The 22,283-nt window shown below is 34.0% G+C and overlaps 1 protein-coding gene across 2 annotated transcripts; it reads right to left on the reverse strand.

Moving 5' to 3' along the window:
* Positions 1–379: 379 nt before the first annotated feature.
* Positions 380–21,778, reverse strand: LOC130974301 (twinkle homolog protein, chloroplastic/mitochondrial). 2 transcript variants are annotated; one of them, XM_057899113.1, is made up of 22 exons: positions 21,404–21,778; positions 20,650–21,031; positions 20,423–20,553; positions 19,487–19,542; positions 19,332–19,389; positions 19,134–19,244; positions 15,634–15,717; positions 14,723–14,803; positions 14,282–14,347; positions 13,806–13,922; positions 13,646–13,693; positions 13,478–13,563; positions 12,117–12,180; positions 11,838–12,020; positions 10,153–10,284; positions 8,472–8,533; positions 6,269–6,352; positions 3,139–3,270; positions 2,088–2,184; positions 1,807–1,941; positions 1,645–1,712; positions 384–1,120 (listed from the first exon to the last, which is right to left on the reverse strand). In XM_057899113.1, exons 2-22 carry the CDS (start codon positions 20,882–20,884, stop codon positions 1,075–1,077), a joined length of 2,076 nt encoding a protein of 691 aa, XP_057755096.1. In that variant the 5' UTR covers positions 20,885–21,031; positions 21,404–21,778; the 3' UTR covers positions 384–1,074. The 2 variants fall into 2 exon arrangements, with proteins under 2 accessions (XP_057755094.1, XP_057755096.1); XM_057899111.1 differs by having other exon boundaries at positions 380–1,120; positions 19,134–19,389.
* Between the last annotated feature and the right edge of the window lie 505 nt (positions 21,779–22,283).

Raw genomic sequence — 22,283 nt, forward strand, 5'->3', positions numbered from 1 at the left:
ATTTAATATTTTATAATAATATTTAAAATGACTGAAAATGTGGAAACAAGACCAAATATAATTTGATCATTTTGAGCAAATCCAAAATCTTTATAGAGAGAACCAATCATTAGTTCCCACCCATGGTATAGTAATTTATAAAATTGTTAGTTGATCTTGTTTTCATTAACACTAACTTTGTACTAAATTTAATTAGTGAGTTAAAACCAATTAGTTAATCTTGTTTTTACTAACTTTGTACTAAATTCAATCAGTAAATTAAGACCAATTATGCCTACTTAACTTTGTGTAGTATAGATTAACGAAACAAGATTAACTCTTAATAATTGATATGTTTATGACTAATGATAAGGATAATGATCATTAACTTTTAACCCTAGTCAAGACCCTTTAAGCACTTGAATTTTGGATGTAAGTTTTTCAAAAATATTTCCCATTAAACGTACCAACAAAGAAATCATTTTACCCTTGTTAGTGTTTATATAAATCTTAAAACATCCCCCCATGTTATCTGCATTAAGTTAAATAATAATCGGTCAGTGTGCTCTAGCCAGTCCTCAGCAACTGTCTTTGTAGCTATGATTTTTCCTAAACTACATTGGAAAACAAGTTTTCTTTCAAGATATAAAGGTTTGGGATTTTGGAACGTTGACCATGCTCTGTCTTCAGTCACATCCTTTGGCATGACGGCTACTACTCAAGATGAATACAATATCAACCAGGGAATTATTCCTGGGAACTTGTCTTAGAACATTCGAAAACAGAACCGATTAATAGTCCGAGTAAAATTCTAATTGGATTGAGAACTGCAATCTTCTCTAACTGCACTACCCTTCAACCCTTCATTCAATCTGGATCCAACGGTCATTACAAAGGTAACAACCATCTATATCTGTACTGTACAACTATTAAGCATAACAACTACATTAAATTTCTAAGATATATTCCTAAGATACAAAAACCTAATCTGGTCAAAATTACACGTTAATACATTCAAATTCTGCAAAGCATAAGATGTCGCACCATAGCCATGTATGCCCATTGGTGGTAACATCATTTCAAGACGTACTTGTTTCACTGCTTCCTCTTTTTATCAACTGGCGTGAACTCGCCAGTTACCCTGCCCAACATAATAATAAGAATAATTAATTTAGTAAACACAAACTATAAGAATTAGCCCAAGAACCAAACAGATTATTTTTATTTATCTTTTTATGGTGGGGATGAAAGGGCAGGTAGGTATGAAAGATTATAGGAAGAAAAGGATCTTTGCAATAAGAAAAGGATATTTGGATGGTTTTAGTACTCTGAGAATTTGTATTTCAACTTCTCAAAAAGCAATACTGTGCTTAATCCAAAGAAGTTAAAAGAAGTCAGAGGTGTTACTAAGAAAGCAAGAAACAAGCTATCTGAGATGAAAAAGCTGACTAGAGCCATTAAATTTACAAGAACTTAGGGTACAAGGTAGAGTAACCCCATTGCCACTATAAACTTATTGTAAAACCAATATCAGACTAAGCACTTAAGTATGGCTTCATCATAATCCCTGATCATGTACTCTATTGATGAAACTTTGTTTAACTGAACAATTGGAGAATGCATGGCAGTAAAGTAATAAAGGATCAAGAGGGATAATCTTTGTACCTATTATACAACAGTAAGGCATCACCTACTGTCCCAGCGACCTTATTCCGTACCTTTCGAACACACACCTGAACCAAAGGCACAGTAGAACATATTTATCTTATTTAGTATATGAATATTAAATGATAACAAACTATCCACAATTTTGCTATAAACAATCACCTGAACTTGATCAATTGGCCCAGCCTCTGGATCCCGATTACGATGGATAACAATTCCATTGTCACACTTATTTATGAAGTGTGCACTTCCACTTATATCATACAGATTAGGAGGACCACCAGTCCAATTATGAAGCTATTAGATTACATGAGAAATTAGATATGAATATCATACAGAGTGATATGGTAGTAACAATTTAATAAAAAAATAAAAAAATAAAGAAAAGAAAAGAAAAAGAAAGAAAAAGAAGAAGTTGAAGTTGTATGTTGATTATTACTAACCTGCCTGGGATGTGCAACAAACCAAACATGGCATCCATGAAATTGGGCAAAACGTTTGATTAAGGTAAGCATCTGACTTACATATTCAGTTTCAGTCCTGCAAGTTGCAACAGAAAATCAACAGCAATTAGATATTCTCCAAATGGACAACATTGAGGTACAAGAGAAAGAATGATCAGAGTAACAAAGCAAGGGGTGACATTGGTTTTATTCACGTCAGAAATAAGCATCTATCATGTGTAATAGTGCCCATTAAAAGTGAGATTTGGTCATAAACTCTAGTCCAGCAGACATCAATTCATGGTGCCCAGTCTCGGATAATAAAAAGAAAATACTGCCCAGTCTCTGTTTCTTAGTCTTCTGGTCCAGCAAACTTCAGTCTCATTGCTTGGCTATGTATTCGCTCAAATAGAAAACATATGGCTCGTTATATGGCAGTCCCATGCTGCCCCAGTTCAACATCCGGCAGTCCCATATAACCATGGTTCAAACTCCAGCAGTTCTGTATGGTCCTAAATAAATTTTCAGCAGTCGTATGGCCCCATTTTCTAGCTAGTTATCTCGTCTTGTTACTTGGCTTTAAAATGTTGCTGAATTCTGGTGTCTTTTCTTGCTATTTTGAGCTATTTTGTAACATGCTTAAAGATAGATTACTAAGCTTTAGCTTGAGTGAAAAGGTTTTCGTAATCTGTTATAAGATATTATAACTACTGATGAGGCTTATCTCATATCTTATCTGCTGTAGGATTAGGTAGTTATCATCCTATCTTTCAAGTGTGTATATTTACAACGCATACACAGGTGGGAAGTCAATAACACTTCTCTTTTCATAAACTGTAATTATATATGATGAAAAAAATTAAAAATAAAAAACTAAAAGAAAAACATAAAAGACTATAACTTCTTGTTCCTTGTTTACCCCTCGCAAAAAATAAGAGAAAAGGTGTATCGATGATGAAATCAAATATTTAATTGATAGAAGATGAAGTCATATATAAAAATAACGTAGACATAGCTAAACAAATTTCCATATTCAGAATTGGAGAATTACTGGTTCGAAGGTCGTTGATGATCAAGCTCATTATAAGGATCAATCACAAGTCCACGCACCCCATGCCTTAATACAGCTGCTTTTGCAAGGTCAAGAACCCACTTTATACTTGGAAGGGAATCATCTTCACACCTAGTAGTCCACCACCATAATTCATTAGTTTGACATGAAATTACAATATTTTTAAGAGAAAAAAAATTATACTACTGTAAGAGAGAAGTGCACATAGTTAGATAATAGGGTCTCCTCACAAGAATTTAAAATAGTAACAAGTCCTAAAGATTGAGCCACATAAATTAGACATGCCAAACTTTGCATATCTACCAAAGACACCAAAAAAAGAATTGCTTAATGCCACATGGATGTAAGGTAGGCAACCATATCCAAATGTTGTCAAAATATGATAGCCCTTGGAAATTCTAGCTTTTTTTTCTAGCTAAATAGTAAAGACAACATAGAATAGCAAAATATAAACAAATAAATAAAAATTTGCAATAAAAAATAAAATATTAGCTTATTTTATATGAAAATTCCAAAGGCACAAAATCAAGTGAAAAAATTTAAAGAAAAGAAAAAACTATGTGGCTTGTTAGGGGGTATCCCCAAACTTCTCAAAGCTTGATCCAAGATAATCCCAGCAGGACAACAACAAATAAATAAATATTTGAATGACACATTAATTCTGAACTATAAGTACATATAAAACACAAAGCGATCAGAAGATTGTGCGTTTGTAGTTTGCCATTATTATTAGTCCAACTAAGATGAAATGCCAAACAAAAGACCCAAGTTTATATTTCCAAATGAATGTCTTGGAGAAAATTTTATCTGAAAACCTAAAGATTTAAGATATGAACATTTTGGGTTCTTTCACACTTACAAGAGAGTTTCTTCCCTGCTGTATTGGGAAGGTATGAAGGCTGCTATCATGGATTTCATTAAGGAGTGTGAGGTGTGTCAGCATAACAAACACTCCACTTTAAAACCAGCAGGTCTGCTACATCCCTTACCAATTCCTGCTAATGTGTGGGCAGACATTTCTATGGAATTCATTGGGGGGATGCCAAAGGTTAAGGGAATGGACACCATTTTTGTGGTGGTTGATTGCCTTTATGCCCACTTCTGTCCCCTTTCTCAACCCTTTAGTGCAAAGGATGTGGCCTCTTTATTCATCAAAGAATTGGTGCGTCTTCATGGATTTCCCTCATTCATCGTCTCAGGTAGGGACAAAATCTTTATGAGTACCTTCTAGGCTGAGGTTTTCAAACAAGCTGGGACTTCATTAAGGATGTCGTCTGCCTATCATCCCCAATCGGATGGGCAAATGGAGGCTGTCAACAAATGCTTGGAAACTTATCTCTGGTGTCTTACAGGGGTCGAAGCCGAAACAGTGGCCGGCTTGGTTATCTTCGGCAGAATTTTGGTACAACACTAGCTACCATGGTTCCATTCGGATGCTGCATTTGGAGCCTTGTATGGGAGGGAACCACCGCCTGAGTTTAATGGTGGTTTCGAATCAGCTGTGGAGGATGTAAGACTTCTATTGTCAGAACGAAATCAGATGTTAGATGAGCTACAATTTCATTTAAACCGTGCCCAAAATCTGATGAAACAGCAAGCCAATAAGAAGAGGTGGGATGTAGTGTTCGAAGTGGGTGATATGGTCTATTTGAAGCTTCATCTATATAGGATGGGGTCCTTGGCATCCACAATTAATGAGAAGCTCTAGGCTCGTTTTTATGGGCCTTTTGAGGTGTTGGAGAGGATTGGTGAAGTGGTGTATCAGCTCAAGCTGCCGGAGACAGCCAAGATCCGTCAGGTGTTCCCCATGCCGCTCTTCTCAAGAAGAGTATCAGCCCCTCTATGTCTCCGCAGCCTATTCCGGATGAGTTATCAGAAGACGCTGAGTTGGTGGTGGCTCCTGAGAAGGTCCTGGACAGCAGAAGCAATGCCAAAGGGGAGCTAGAAGTCCTAGTTAAATGGCTCAACTTGCCTGAGTTTGAAAGAAGTTGGAAACAGGCTGACAAGTTGCAGCAGGTGTTTCCGAGGCGGGTATTGTTACAAACCCAAATAGCAGAGTGGTGGAAGGGCAGAAAGGGAATCCCCACTCTGGAATTTACATATCAGAGAAGAAAGAAATTTAAATAATTAAGGGAGTGGGACCGAGTTTGTTAGGGAATCTGTTAGAAGGAATGAGCGATATAAATAGAAACAGGGAAATGCCTTTGTATTCGGGAAAGTGGTGCGTGGAATTAGTGGAGAGTCTTGGCCTCTCGAAAGCCAAGTTATCATTTCTGTTACTGTTCATACTTTACACATATTACTCATACATCATACTTGAACATACTTTCAGACCTGGGAATATCACACTGATATGCTTGGATGAGACAATTCCATATTTCTATTCTATTCTATTTCTCTTTTCTGTTCTATTCTAGATCTCTCTACCTTCATCCTTTTCTCTATTCTATACTCTGCTTGTTATTATTGTGGGAAGGATTTAAAAGAATTCAAGATGTTTGTTGACATTGGTTAATTTGTTTATCATCTATGTTATCATTCTGGTTGGTAGCGTTGCCTCTCCACAGTAACACAGTACGAAGTCAACATTGAAAAATCACTGGGCTATTTTGCTTGGAGGGAGTCAGGTCTAGTTTTCATATTGAGATGTATAGTCCCTATACGGTCTTAAACAGTCATACAGGCATTGTTCAGAAAATTTATCATATGGAATTTGTATGCAGTGTAGTGAACAGTTAGGAAAACACTTTGTAAACCATAATCATCCATTCTCAAGTCAATGCATTATCTTGTTTTCTATGTAGATGGTATTGCTATAACCACATAATCATAAATCCTTAAATCTAAGAGATTTGACTAGATACATATTCTATATATTGAGTTCATATATTCATAAGTAGACTGACTTTCAAGCCATTCACAAGAGAAACAGAGCTCAAGTGGTGAAACAAAAACCGTAATAGTAAACATACTATGCATCTCTTTTCAAATATTAAGTATGAATAAAGTAAACACCAATGAAGCACCAAAATTCATGGGAAAAAGAGAAGCTATCTCACAATGAGTGGCATGGAAACACTAGTAGAAGAGTTTTTTGTAATTGGCTAACCTTATGAGAAAGAAAGTATCACTTAGCCAGAGCTTGCCTTGTTCGTATTCCTCCAAACACATCCGTTCAGTATGTTCACCATAACTATCATTATATAAGCAAGTCAACTAAGATGATCAAAGAATTCTACATAACAATGTCCACAATTATTGCAGTCATAGAACATTCTGAGATACAAAAAATGGGGACAAGCAGTCAATAACAAAATGAAGTAATCCATCAAACTTGATCAGTGTTTATAAATTGCTGCCATGGTGGTGCCATGGAGTTAAGGTGTGGCGGTTTTTGGGTTAACTGCCATCTTTGGTGTCCAGAATGCGGAAATGGCATTGGGCAAATGTCGGCCGCATTGGCGATGGTGCCATGGCAGTCCAATACATGTAAGGCAGATTGGCGGTTTTCTTTTTTGGAAGTTTTTTAAGGGTCTTTGTCATTTTAATAACCCTAAAGCTCTTTTCTGGATCTGGTATTCTGCCTCTTCACACACACACTACTCTCTTTCATTCACTCTCCCTCTTCACACACACTCTACTCTCTTTCATTCACTCTCCCTCTCTGCTACTTGAGGAAGATGAAGACATGTGACACTGATACAATATCAAGCATCCCAAACTTCCCAATGTGGGATTTTGGGTACCCAATAATACCCAAGTCCCTAACAGACTCTTGTCCTCCTATATCTATGTACACTTTCCTTTCTTCATCCTAATAGAAATTTTATCAGCGGGAAACAATTGGAAAAAGAACAATGGAAGTTATTAACATTGAATCCCAAACTCCCGCCAAAATATTAAGTATCAGCTCATACAATATGATATACTGCCTATTATCCAACTAAATCATATGAACTTTTCTGTCTCATGAACTGTTGACATTGCAAAAAAATCATGGACTCTACACCCCAAATATTCCCTTCTTTACATAGGGTAAAATGCAAATTACCCCCCCCCCCCCCCCGAACTTTGACTCCAGCAGATTACCCACTAACATTTCAAAATGTGCTAGAAACTCATGCAAAACTTTCATTCCAGGATTACCCTTCAATTAAGAAAGGTTATAAGAAGGTCTTTTTTCATAATTTGATAATATTAAGGGGATCAAATTGCACCTTTTGAAACGTTAGAGGGTATACTGCACATTAGTCAAAGTTCAGAGAGGTAAGCTGCAGTTAGCCCTATACATTCAAGGCAGTCATTTGAAAGCTAAATAGAAAATAATTGAGATGCCCGAAATAGAGCAGTAGTAGTATGTCTTGCCATCCTCTATGGCATCTCATTTCGTGGATTATTAAAGCTGTTTTTTTCCTACTTCTCTATTGAAGTAAAAATTGCTTTATTTTCTGTTTATTTTCCAAAATCCTACCCATGTATATGTTCGCCCCAGAAATTTTCTAGCCCCACCCCTTTCCTATTGTGGAAGTCGCCGTTTACTATGGACACAAAGAAAAAGCACACGTAATCAAATATGTTAATCAACAAGGTTAACAACTTTAAAATAATGCACACTATTAGAAAATAAAAGAATATCTTATAACATCTCTAGGAATATCACGGAGTATCTGTGATGATTTCCAAGAATGAGTTTTAATATTTACTATTATTGCATAATTATTTCCTTATCAATTAGGATTTCCTTTAAATAAGAATAATAGATGGTTTTCAAATGGTACCCCCCCCCCGGGGCGCCAATTTATATAAGTAACATTCATTTAGCTTTATCATTTCCTATCTAACACCCAATCCCAACACATACCATAATATTTGAACCACTAGGAATGAAGGATGTCAGGAGAATATAAAGTACAATGGGGACTTTTCAAAAAAATTAAAAAAAAAAAACAAAAAGGAAAAATATTCGAAATTCTTGAAATCTTAACCTAGAATACTGAAGGGGGATGTGGACACACAAATTCTTATTTTCAGTTTTGGCCGAATCAATGTAGAGGATTATAAAATTTGGCCCTTAAGCAAAGGTTAGGTCAGATAACCTATAGCCAAAACAAAGATTTTCTTATGTAATTGGCAAAATCCTCCAAACTGTAGGTGACCTACAATAATGACGAACGGGGACCTTATAAACTTCAAAATCATGCAAAATGTAAAAGACAATTTCAGGAATATAAACAAAGAAAAACATGACAAAAGAGAGCTGACAAAAGATGACCAGAAGTGTTAACTATAACTATTGTATAGAGAAAGCTCACCGCGCTTCAAAGAAAGGCTTTTTCACATATTTCTCCAAAAGTTTTCGAGCATGTTCCCTAACCTACAAGTGAGCCAAAAAACAATCAGAGAAATGCAGAATATATATATATATATATATATATATATATATATATATATATAGGTACATTCTAGGATCCCTATGCTATGGTGGCTACGGTATCTGAAAAAACGTTGCTAAAATTAAAGTAACACTTTTGTATTATTTAACAATGCTTTTTAACTTAAAAAATAATTATTACCAAAATATAAAAAAAAGTATGATTTTAATTTTAGTAACACTTGTATAGCCACCGAAAAATCTTCAAACTAGAATTTGCAATATATATACATAAAGAATTTCAATAAGATGAGAATGATAATACAAATTAGGAATAACGGTTCCACTATACAAAAGCAAAACAAAACAAAAGATTTATCAATAAAGCATAGGTCTCCAGTCTGACAGCAAAAGTCTCCTATAAAATGATGATCTTTACACCAAAAAATTGCTAGATGTCCACAAGAGACCATTGAAGGAATTACAAACAAAGTTAATTACCGTTTACATAACAAATAGGTTATAAGTAAACATACAAAAGAAGAATAAGTATGAGAAATTGGCAAATAACTTATCATGGTTCAACCTACAAAAAACTGTTGACAAAACAGATCAATTAAAACTGAAGTTAGGGTCTGATTGGTTTGCATTTCCAATTTTTGTTTCCAGTTTCAGTGTTTTGTTTTCAAACTTTTGTGAAGAAAAAAGTGAAGATAGGAGGTTGTAACAACTGGTACCTGAGAAAAAGAATTCACACACACAACCAAACAGAAAGAAAAGGGGTGAATCAGGATGATCACACTCCCTTGATATTATTGAATTATGAAAGAAAACTAAACAGTATAGAGATGCTTGGGTGATATTTGGAGAGCCAGCCTCTCCTAAACCTTCCTATTCTCTCAATTCCTATCTCTCACTCATTCTGTTACTACTAATACCCCTCCTACACCCACAACCAATTCAATTAGGATCACTCCCCTGACCCTCTTTCACACTTCTCTCACTACTAGTGCCAGATGATATGTTAGTTACAAGAATATCCCCATTTTTATTATTTCCCCCTTTTACCCTCTACGCTCCTCTTCCTGCTGTGATGAAAAGGTAATGGCAGAATCTGTCCCCTCATAGTCTTAAAAGCTTCTATTCTCACCCCATATTTGGGTGTGTAACAAAATGATAACAGAAAATACTAATTCAATTATATATCATTTAGATACAAAAAGGAATCGAAAAAATCGTCTTATCGTCTTATATATATATAATTAGTATTTTAGATCCCTGCGTCGTTCCGTTCCATTTAGGATTAGGAATAGACGTCATCGGACCCGCTTTTTACATATCTATCATTATTTAGGATTTTATTGCTTAAACTGTTTTCTCTTTTTCTTCACAAAATCCTAAAAACAAAAAACACTAAAAATGAAAAACAGAAAATGTAAACTCAAACAAAACACTCTCTTATCCTTCACTTCTTATTAATGATATTTCTTTCTATCTAGTAAACAAAAAAGATCAATGAAGGTTAGAAGGAGAGGTCAATCAACATTCTAATCTAAGCGCAATCCTGTTAAGTCCCATCATAGCAAACCCAAATTTTGAAAATCACAAATGAAATAGCTCACCTTGTTCTCCATGGAACAAAGTGCAAATTTCCAGCCAGCAATTTCATTAATATTGCAAAGAAGGGCATCAATCCACTCACTCTTCCCTGAATTGGGAACTCCAGTTACTAGAGTCAATTCTCCTGGTACAATCTGATAAAAAGCAATTAATCAGAACACTAACATCTCCGTTTTGAATGAAATACAAAAACTTCTATCTTTACTATATACCATTTAACAAATACTTCTGTTTAAATAAAGAAAAAAGAATGAAGAGTGGATCATGTCATAGAGTATCACCGGATATTTTTCTTTGTATTACATCACTGATTGAGTAAACGTTTAATTTGGTCCTTGAAATTTCAAAATTAACAATTTAGTGACTTTATAATATTGAAGGTCTTGATATATAAATATCTCTTGCATACAATCCAATGATATGTTTTTCAGGAATTTTCTGAAAGGCATTTATATGAAAATCTTTGATTTATGAAAGTTCGGCTACTACTTTTTATGCGGCATATGTACATTTTGGATATGCATTCCTGAGATTGTTTGCTACTTCGGGAATTTGGAGGACTACAACACCTAGGCGATGCTATTGTTAAGATTCATTCCATCTAGATTCAGACTTAAACTAGAAAGCACCAACATGAACTTAATGGCATTCCATGTGTCCAACACAAATCAGTCTGTCACTCAAAGATACCCCCATCCACCCACCATACATACAATCCTATTTAACCAAATATTCTTTTCCTTTTAGTATAGAAACCAACTGAATCACAGCTTAAATCTAGAGTAAAATGTCAATAAAAAGGATACTCTACAAACCATTCAGATAAACTTAGCAATGGTAAGTAATCTCATAAATTTGACATAGATCAAGAATGTTCAATAATATCAGGAAGAACCTGGAATGTATGAAGGAGATACATAGATTGAAATTTATGAATATCTGAACTTGTGTAAATCTTGAAAATATACATATTTGTTTGCCATTTATATGTGCTATCAATTTAGAAATATGTGTCTGTATCCCTGTCATATAGAGTGTCCATTATGGTACTTCATAGGACTTTAAACTACTGATACATTAAGCAAAAACAGAAGTAGCAATATCATTTCGCTGTAGGAAAGAACGGGATTGTAAACTCCAGCCAACTGAAAACTCTTGACATCTAACAATGGTGTCTTATCCAAATTTTGTTGTGTCATAATAGATTGCCGAAATTATTAATAAAAATAATAATAATAATAATAATAATAACAACAACAACACCAACAATAATAATATAACATATTATTGAAGAATCAATTTTTGGTTGTTTCTCAAAACAACCAAAAAATTGAAACTTCATTGTCATTCATGTTATATGTGAAAAATAACCCACTGATATGTTATTGAATATTTAGATTTAAATTAAAATTTTACCAATACATTACCTGTTGAAACAATTCAGTGAAATCTTATTACATATTCAGAATCAATAACTTTTATTTTTATTACAAAATACTAAAAATTTGAATCTTTGTTTTTCGCTTTTGTGACAACTCATTATGCCTTGTCATATAAACTAATTTTTCTTTCAATTTAAAATTTCAATCCCAAAAAGAAAGAAACAAGCAACCAAAAAAAAGTCAAAATAAAAACCCCTACAAGACAACATTGTAGAAGATAGAGAAATGTAACTAACTGCTCTTACATTGTAGAACTCATTCAGATTATTCCACCCAGTTGAGACGCCAAATTCATATCCTAAGGTTCGATGATAATATGCATCAATCTCATCAAAGTAATCTCTGAAGTTAAACAATCCACGTATTGGATACAATTCGGCATTCTCAACTGCTTCCCTCAGTGTATCAGCACCCAAATACATGAGAACCTGCTTAAATGTTACAAGGCTTACTACAGTTACCATGGAGCAAAATTAGATCACACAATTCTACATCCGAGTGGAACTAGTGCATCAGTAGCTGACCTCATTTGCATCTTTGAAACTTTCATCTCCCTTTCCTCTTTTTGGCCATCTGACCCGCCAGCATCTACAAGCACACAAGGAGGAGTTTTACTCATAAATGCATACAATTAACCAAGAGGGGAGAATGTAAATAACACAAGGAAACAGAAAAATAATCTTATCTTCAAGGCAACAGAAAATTTATAAGAGAATAAAAAGCAGACAAAGACACCACCATTCTATCATATAAACCATCATAAATTTGCAAAATATGCAGAACAAAATGAATGACAAAAACATCTTGAGAACAATTGGCATGAACAATAAGCATGTTTAATCTTACATTTTATATATTAGCAGTGGATAGGATCATGGATTAGCAGAATCAGTAGGCTTTATTGATGAACTAGGGATTGCAAATCATAATCCCTTGTTGGAATACACGGTTGGAACTACCAATTGTGGAGGAAGTTCTTCCTCTCCTGAACTAACAAACTTAACAGAAATTTGACTAAATTGAAAAACTAGCTAACCACTGGTATTTATAGGCAACAGGTAAGACTAGAACTACTGCTCTTAAACCTACTAAACTAGCTCAAAAAGAACAAATAGACAGCCAACTAGCAGCAAATAGGGACTAAACAGTTAAAATCATCCAGTCAACTACTTAACCCTCCTCTTGTAAACTAAGCCAAACCTGTTTCCATCAGCCCTACATCACTACAATGACATAAAGTCTTGTCTCATTAGGTGGGGTTGGCTAGTTGGATAAAATGTGGCCATTGTGACCTGTTATGAAGTGCCGTAGATGCCAAAGTTTTATGGCATATGATTAGATCTCCAGCATCTATTTCATGTAAAGCTCATGACCTTAGAGGACTTTCCATCTCAAACATGTTGAGAAGTTTCAAAGTTGTGCTCTATTAGATAAATCTTATTATCTGTTTTGCTTTTATAGCAGAACATTTATCATCTATGTTGTATTATTCTCTTCTTCCAAATGAAATCCCTCTTTTATCAAAAATGGTAAACCACCATGTTGGCAATTGAAACATTCACTTTCGACAAAATAACCCAGAAGCAAGAGAAGTTACACGACGCTCCAAAAAGTTTATAAAGGTGTGACAAAAGTCCCAAAATGTGACAATGCCACAGTGGCACTTCCGTTAACGGGGTTGACGGCATCATGGTTGGGGATCTTGTCACACATTTATAATATTCTGGGGTGCCTTGTGTGACTTTCCTTCTTCTGGGGGCTATTTTGTAAGAAATTGAATCTCACACATGATAATATAATGCTAACTTATCAAAAAATAAAAACAAAATTGTGATTTATCTCAAAAGGATGGGGAAAAACCAAGTCATGAGCAGTAAATTTGAACCTTTCTTTTCCAAGGCGACGTGCAAGCTCCTCAGCCAAGGCTTGACCAGGTTGATCCCCGTCAGTGGCAAGTATGATTCGGGATGCCTATCATTAGAATAGTGAGAAAGTTGAGAAAAGCCAATAACTTCTGTGCATCAGAGTGAAAAGAAGAATAATAGTTACAGACCTGCATCAATTGGTCTTTGCAGTTCCATAGATACTGATACTTTGTATCCTAGCTTTACAAAATGATGATGATGACAAAAGCATCAGATTTTAAAATTACAAAAGGGTGAGCATAGTAAAGAATAACAATAGATAAAACATATGTTAAGCTCCAGACAAACCTTCTCACGAGGGGGCAGCTCTTTTGAAGAGACGGATGGAGGTGCACCATCAGGAACACTCACACAATTGCGGAAGCCAGCTTCTTCCATTGCTAGCTTGTCCATTTCACCTTCAACCTATAGTATAACAAATATAAAAAGCGAAAAACAAGCGGTAACCTCTGAATAATTTCTGATAATGTTTCAGAATAGAGAGAAAGTGAGAGAAGGAGAGAGAAGATGGAGAAACTGAGAATTGTGGAAAATGGGATTATTTTCACTTTAGAGTGGTGATTACACATAAATAAAAAGAGTGTTCAGCACTCTAGATCAAAGGGGTAGAAAGGTCATTCGGGACTGTTAGGGGAATCGATCCTAGCTGGCAGCTCTTATAACTGCTCTAACAGTTTCTAGATTCTAGTAGCCTCCGGACTCTTCTAGATCTTATACTCAGCTTCTCTATCAATTTCTACAGAAGGAAGAACCACAAAACTTACAATGATAATATCATTTTGTCCCTCTATGTCATCCAATCCGTATAAGATTTTTTCTGTGTTCGCTTCCTGAAATAAAGGATATCAAGAAAAAAGATGTAATATTCATAAATTAAAAAGGGCATGACATGAGCAGAAACCAAAAATTTAAAAGGGCATGACATGAGCAGAAACCAAAAATTTTGACAAAAACTATGATAAATGTCTTCTAACATAATCAGAATAAAACAAGAGTACAAAAAATTGAACTAAGGGAGAAGTTAATCAGATGGAGGAAACAAACAAGTGAAAGACAGATATAGAAGACCTTGAATTAAATTACATTTCTTTGAAAATGTAACAGACCTGACTAGTTGGTAAAGGCTGTTGTTTTCCATGTAATTATGTCACAGTAGTTTAACTTAATGTGAAGCATATTAGATAAGTATCAGCAATTGCATTTACCTGCCAAAAGTTCTTGTTGATGTCTCGATATTTGCAACTAACAAGTGCTCCATTTCGACGATAGGTGAATGCAATAACAATCTACCAAATGTATATTACAGAAAAAAAAAATTAGTAGAAAGCATCACTGACATGCAAAGTAAAGAGTCTGCCATTGCCTAAAAAAAAATTAGCACCAGCTACAATAAAATACTAGAATAAATGTTTATTGATAATCTCAAATACAGTTAATTCTTCATCTACATTATCTAAAAGTCATCAACTATGACCCAAAATACACTACATAAATAGCAAGGTTCTTATTTTCAGCATTGTGTCTTTTCCAAACATCTTTGATTTTCTTAAAAAGAAAATTAGCATCAAGGCAGGAAAAAAGGTTAAGAAATCCTCCTCACATGACCAAATAATCCATGGAAAAATGTTAAATTACACAGTTAGCCCCCTATACTTTCACTCAAATTGCAAATTGATCCTTACACTTTAAAAGTTTGTAATTGGGTCCCTAAACAAAATTAAATTTTGTAATTTAGTCCCCACCGTTCAAGACCTCAAGCTTTCACATGAAAATCACTGTCTAAACAATGTCAAAACCATATCACATGAACTACGGGGTATTGTCTATTAAAAAACAAAAAAAAAAACCTTAAATCTTTTGTGCTTTGATCTCCCCTTCAATCGAAAGGAATAAAATAAATTCAAAAAAAATAAAAGGCAAATATTAATTCAAGGTATATATTAATCTGCAGACTACTATATCCCTAAACCTTTATCATTGAAAAAGTATATGCACAATCTATCCCGTCAAAAATAGTACCAGCTAGCTTTGCTTCATTTTACCAATTAGATCACCTACATCTTAACATGTAATTTTCTATGTAACTCAAACTAAATAACGAAGTGGCGCATTGTACCTGATCATCATATTTTCTCTGCTTGACAGCATTTCTCTCCAAAGTCTCTTGTGAAATCAAGCGCTCTGAAAAATATGCAAGCACCTGAAAAAGGGTAAACAAAATTTGCTTTACATTACTTGAATTTGAACAAAAAAATTATTTATAAAAAAAAAAAACAATTTACTAGCAAAAATACTGGAAACTAAATGAATCAATCAGAGATAAAGATGCTTAGATAAATGAGTGAGCACTCTAGGGAGAGCTGTAGCAGAGACACACAAGAAAACCTTATATTAAATTCTTAAAATAAATTCAAATATAAATAGTTTAAACACATAAAGATCATTATAAGGGCATTGTGGTGTCACTTAATCCATGTAACTAACCAACCTAGCAGGCCAATGGTTTCTTTATTTGTTTTTTCTTTATTGAAGAACAAATTAAAAGCATCTTTTTTTTTCTTTATTTGTTCGATAAAACGTTGGGGGCCAAATGGTTTGTCCATTTTCATCTTCATTTCCGGTGAAAATGAAAAAAATTTGAAAATATGTTTGGCTATACATTTTTAAAAATACTTTAATTGAAAATGAATTTGAAAAGATACACAAAATTGAAAATGACAAAGGGTGCAAATAGAACAGTACAGCTAGTTGGAGTAAAAGAGGTTACTTGGAGTCAAATGGGTGCAAAATTCAAACACTTCCACCTTAATTTTAATTTTTTATTTTTAGCACTTTATTGTATTTCATATGCCTTTTTTTTAAAATAAATCAATGTTTATTTTTTTTATATTTACGATTTTGCACCTTTTTGTATTTTTTATCTCTATTTCTTAAAAAAAAAAAATCAATGTTACTTTATATTAATGAAAAAATTATCCAATGAAATTTTATCATTTTGAACTGTTATTATTATTTTATTTTGGTTTAATTACTCTGTTGGTCCCTATAGTTTCGCGAAATTTTTAATTAGGTCCCTATACTTTTTTTCCTTTTAATTGAGTCCTTATACCATTTTTTTTTTAATTGGATCCCTACACTTTTTTTTTCTTTTATTTGGGTCCCTACACCAAATTTTTTTTTTTTAGTTGGATCCCTATACAATTAAGCCAATTACTGCTAAGAGGGACCTAATTGAAAAAAAATTTGGTACATAGACCCAATTAAAAGAAAAAAAAGTATAAGGACCTAATTAAAAATTTCGCAAAACTATAGGGACCAATAGAGTAATTAAACCTTTTATTTTCTTGAATAATTCCTTACAGTCAAACTAGCTAGTTTATAAAATTATTTGCACTGCATTAACTAAAATATAGAATATACTTATAATGTTATCATTTAATAACAAATATATTTTTTAATTCAATATTGAAAATATGTTTTGGAAAATGGATCAGCCAAACATATTTTCATTGTTTCCTTTGTTTGAAATGAATTCTATTTTGACAAACCAATCACCTTTCCAAAAACACAGAAAGCTTACAAAAATTATTTTTGGAAAATAAAAATTGAAAACAAAAACAGGAATATTTTCACAAACCAATGGGCCCTGAGACATCAATGCTTCAAAGTTAATCTCATTAGGCGAGTAACTAAAAGTCTAAAACAAACACAAAACCTTTAATCAGGGAGATCTAACCAATCATTAATGGTGACTAAGCTTTAAAGACGAAAATGATAAATTTATTGAGTCCAGATTATGAGTAAATGAAAAGCCCAACAAAGACATTAGCAATCATAAGAATAGCACCCGAAGAACTTACGAAATAATATTAATGGTTAATTCAATTAAACACAATTGTGCTATTCTATATACACAAACACACACACACACAAATAATACTGAAGAAAAATACATTTTTAAATCAATACTTCCATTTGCCTCTATTAAGCACATTCAACCAGCACGCTACACACAATAACATAAACAACTATCAAAGAAAATATGTCACCATAACTACTCCCAGAGGAAATGAACATGAAAACATTACAAGAACACCACAGAAAAGAAATAAAAATTTGATCAAGAAATAGTTCTAATGACAAGAAACTGGCTAGAAAGCCTAGCATTCCACTCCAACCAACTACAGTGCATCCTTGCAAAGTTTTCGGATTTATTTGATTTCCTCTCCAAAAATTTAGAATGAGTAAAAAGTATTCCATGGGGGCATACACTGCAAATTAGAAATACCATAATGCTTAATCTATAGCTAACAAGCAACCTCAAGAGAAAGGTATAGCATCCTTCATTAAATTATTGAAGGACCCGAGCAGTCGGACCCCATGATTCCAATAAAAATGGTTCAGCTATTCTCGGATATCACATTTATATATTATTGAGGAAGTGGCATGAAGGAATATGATACTAAAAGTCTCAGGATGCATTTTGATTGGCTTTTGAGAAAAGTGCTTATTCTTTTCACCTTTTAAAGGATCTTTTTAGTAAGAAAAAAGAGGGGGAGCCTTGGAGCTACAATTGAGTTGTTTCTGTGTGACCTCAAAGTCATGGATTTAAGTCATGGAATTACGTAAGGTAGGATGCTTTGCACTAGGCTGCCCTTTTTTCTTTAACTAGAACAAGCAATTCTATGTTTCAGTTAAAAACCATTAAGTATTTCTTCTAATTGAAAATTCATTAAAACCTTAAAATTTTTGCTTTTAAGAGAAGAAACATGCTCATAAAGAGAACCATGCATGGTGTTTTCCCACAGGCAATGTCTGCACCAGATATAAAGTATATGAAAAATTATTAAGAATACTAACTCATCTTCCTAATTGTTAAGGGTAGAAGAAACAGGTCAAGCCAGGCTTCACCCTTAATAAGCCAGGCCTGTAAGGTAATTAATTGGCCTGAGCCTAGCCTGCAATCTATTATAGACTTTTTTTCAAAGTACTAAACTTGTCCTGTTATTGAGTCTGGCCTGACCTGAAGCATTTTAAAAGCCTGACATCTATTTTACGAAAATAAAAAATTGAAAAAATATTATTTTAAAAAACTATTTTTTAATAAAAAAATTACTTATATGTAATATATCAAATTTAACATTTACAAGAATATTTAAACTTTTTAAGTATTTAAAATATGAAAATAATTTATAATAAAATATAATAAATATAAAATATTTAATAACCCTTTAAATTATAAAAAATTACTTACATAATTTATTTATGTTTAATAGGTCTGACAAGACAATAAGACTAATTTATGAGTCTGAGACTGGCCTATTTTAGGCTTTCAAAACAGCCTGAGCTTGGACCTATTTTACAACAAGTTAGGCTAGGCTATAGGGCCCTAATAGGCCATCTGGCCTATTTCATTATCCTCCTAAATTCTAAATAGAAAAAGTTTTCAAATTTTTATCTTTTTTTATGTTTTCAAAAAATAACATATATTTAAAATTTTAATCATTTAAATATTAGGAGAATGAATTATGACTCCCAATTATTACAAAAAGTATATGATACAGGCAGAGTTCAAAAAGATCCAGGACAGAATTAGGTAAGGTAAAATATAATGACCTCGCTACAAAGTGGTTCTAGCTGCAACTCCTCCTCTGTAATTTCTCTTTTTTTCTTAACCTGGGCTACTTGACTCGTTGCTGTAGAGAGTGAATGGCTGTCAGCAAAGGCCTGCAATACAAGAGACCAAACAAGGAAACAATTAACAAAGCCACCCGTGTCAAACAAGATATGTCGCATTTGAAAATGATGTCCAACCTGTGTGCTACCTCTCCACCCACATTTTCCACGAAAACACACCCATGCAGCAGACCCGCTAAATTCAAATATTGTCAAAATATCAATGTACAAGTATGGTAAACCAACAACTAGATAAGATACGAGAAATATGATCGTAAAAATCTGATCCATACCCATCGTGTGCAATGAACAGAGATAAGCTTCTTTCTCCTGATTCACCACCTTCACACTGGAACACAAAAGATAACAGTAAACATACAACCAAAAAAAGGTTTACAGTTGATAGCAGTAAACAACAAAATGTGATATATGCAAAGAGAATGAGCTACTATCATCATATATCATATAAGCCAGAAATAAAATGAGTATTAGAGCCTTAGAGGCAGAAGTAAGACATCAAAATTAATTCGTCAATCATAAGAACAGCCAAGTTAGATGCACTGAATTCAAAAGACTCTCAGACAGTCTTCCATTGAATATTTTGTTTCACAAATAATACCGACTACCATAGTTAAAGCATTATAATTAATTCCATCCCAAAAAAGAAAGGGACAAACAAGACTATGCTACTTACAATGTATTTGTGCAAAATTATCACAAAGAACTTCAACACCCCATAACATGACCAACTCCAATAACAGATGCTATGAAAAAGGATTATGTCTTCAAAGGTATGATATACAGCCACTACAAGGGAAATACTTTCCAATGTGTAAACCACTAAAGTTGGTAACTTGTACCTGAAATGCCCCCATTTTCTGTCCTTGTTTGAAGCAGGAAAAATATGGGAAAAAGCTTTTGATGAGTGGTTTAAATGGATTAGATTCGTATTTATTTTCAGTAAAACATGATTTTAACAGCATCCAATTCTATGTTTTGCAAAACTAGCTGTCTTCTAATTCTCACGAACTTGAATAGCCATTCATGAGAAGAATTTCAATGGAAATATAGGATGATAGCACACCAAAATTACGCACTAAAAAGATGAAGGTTAGTGCACACTTTGGTGCATGTAGGTACATGTGGTTATTTTGGTCCCCATGTAAGGGACAAAGCATGTACCTGCTGGAGACAAAGTGTGATAATTAACACCCCCAAAAAAAACATACCATTGGACAAAGCAAATGATTGTACTGGCCGGGTACACAAATTCCAGTATCCAACCCAACAGCCTCCAACTTGTATTTCAGCGAATTGAATCGCCTCTCTTTCTCATTCTCGTCCGGGTTCTCCAAATGAACTTAAGAAAAAAAAAAAAGGTTAGTTTCCTCTCTTCCAAAAGATAAAACAAAATAAAAAGTGGTTACCGGCGGAAGAATAGAAAAAAATAACATACCTGGCCTGGGGACAGTGGCATGAGAAGAACGAGAATAGCCGTTGGATGTGAGTGGCGAGGGCAATGGATGGTTCTTGGAAAGGGGTGGTCTGGAACAGAGGATAGTAAAAATGGATCTGCAGGGGTTAAAATGGTGCAGTTGAGGTGAGAATGGATGGGTGCCAGTGGGACGGAAGAAAGGATGGGTGGTCATGGACATGGTGGCAAGTAACATGTGAGGGTAGCGAAGACGCATGTTCTGGGAAGAATAACAGGTTTGGGTTTGTAACAATGATATTTACTGTTGTTACTGGGCATTTGATTTTATGGCAACAGAATCAACATAAAATCAAAACATGGTGATGATAAAAATCAAGTAATTTGAAGTTCCTCCACCCCGGAGCTGCAAGTAAACATAGATTTCAGAGGTGTAAACAGAGAAAGAAATACATGGCAGAGAGGGGCAAACCAAATAATTAGAACCAAGAACAAATAAACATAACCAAAACTCAGAACATTACCAAAACCCTACCCCAAAAATCAGAACCAAGAACACATAATCATAACAAAAAATAATATGAAAAAAGAAATATCAGTTCAGAACCAAATAAAAAATCAGTTTAGCAGCAACCCTACGAATACAAATTCTGTTCGGCAGCATTCAGCAACTCCATAAATAAAATTTCAGCACAAGCTCAAAAGATGAAATGTGATCAATTATAACAAGATAAAATTAGAAAGTAGAAACAAATCATTTAGAAACAAATAAAATTACCTGAGGCGTTCCATTCTAGAGATTCAGAGAGCGTGGAGGAAGGTGTGGAGGATGATGGCAGCAACGGACTGAGGAAGGCGACGACGCTGCAACGGAGGAAGGCGACTGCGCTGCGAACTGCAAAGAAGGCGACGGTGCTGCGAACGGAGAAAGGCGACTGTGGCTAGGGAGGAATGCCGTCGCTGCAAACGGAGGAAAGCAACAACGACTGCGAACGGAGGAAGGCAAGTAGGCGAGGGCGCTGCGACTGTTGCTTTGTCGCGATGGCTGGACGGGACGCGACTGTTGTTGTGTCGCTGTGACGCTGTTCGCCGGCGGAGAGTGGAGGGAGCGGGAGCTATGACTGTGAAGAGAGTAGAGGGTGGCAGCTGAGGGAGAGCAGTGCTAGCTACGAACAAATTTATATTAAATAATAATAATAATAATAGAAAACGAAAAATAGCTCCGTCATTTTCTATAGCCAAAATCTCTATTTGTCTTCGTATATTTTGGATAAAAAAAAGTTAAATATATTGTATTATTTTAAAAAAAATAAAAAAATATTTTTATATTTTTAATTAGTCAATAATTTATTTATATTAAAATGTATTGTTTTTTTAATAATAATAATAAATAGTTAAATCTAATACTAATAGTTAATAAAAGGTTCTTAAAATAGTAAAAATTTATCGTATTTTTGAAAAGAGAGCTTGAGAGTTACATTGATTAAGGTGCTCTTTTATACAAAATTGTATTATATATCATTTTTTAGTCTTTTATTTTTCTTTATAAATCAATTATTCTAGTAAAAAACGTATTTTATTCTGTTAGCAAAAGATTATATAACAACAAAAAAAACAAAATTCCATCAAAAATGAAGGTTATTACAAATAATCTCCAC

Source organism: Arachis stenosperma, chromosome 4 (assembly GCF_014773155.1).
Source record: "Arachis stenosperma cultivar V10309 chromosome 4, arast.V10309.gnm1.PFL2, whole genome shotgun sequence".
NCBI lineage: Eukaryota > Viridiplantae > Streptophyta > Magnoliopsida > Fabales > Fabaceae > Arachis > Arachis stenosperma.

Coding starts and splice junctions, on each gene's coding strand:
- LOC130974301 (XM_057899111.1), bottom strand. CDS start 20,884: ATGCGTCTTCGCTACCCTCACATGTTACTTGCCACCATGTCCATGACC. Junction 8,534..10,152: donor TTTGTTCCATGGAGAACAAG/GTGAGCTATTTC, acceptor GCTCACTTGTAG/GTTAGGGAACATGCTCGAAA. Junction 1,713..1,806: donor GGCCAATTGATCAAGTTCAG/GTGATTGTTTAT, acceptor CCTTTGGTTCAG/GTGTGTGTTCGAAAGGTACG.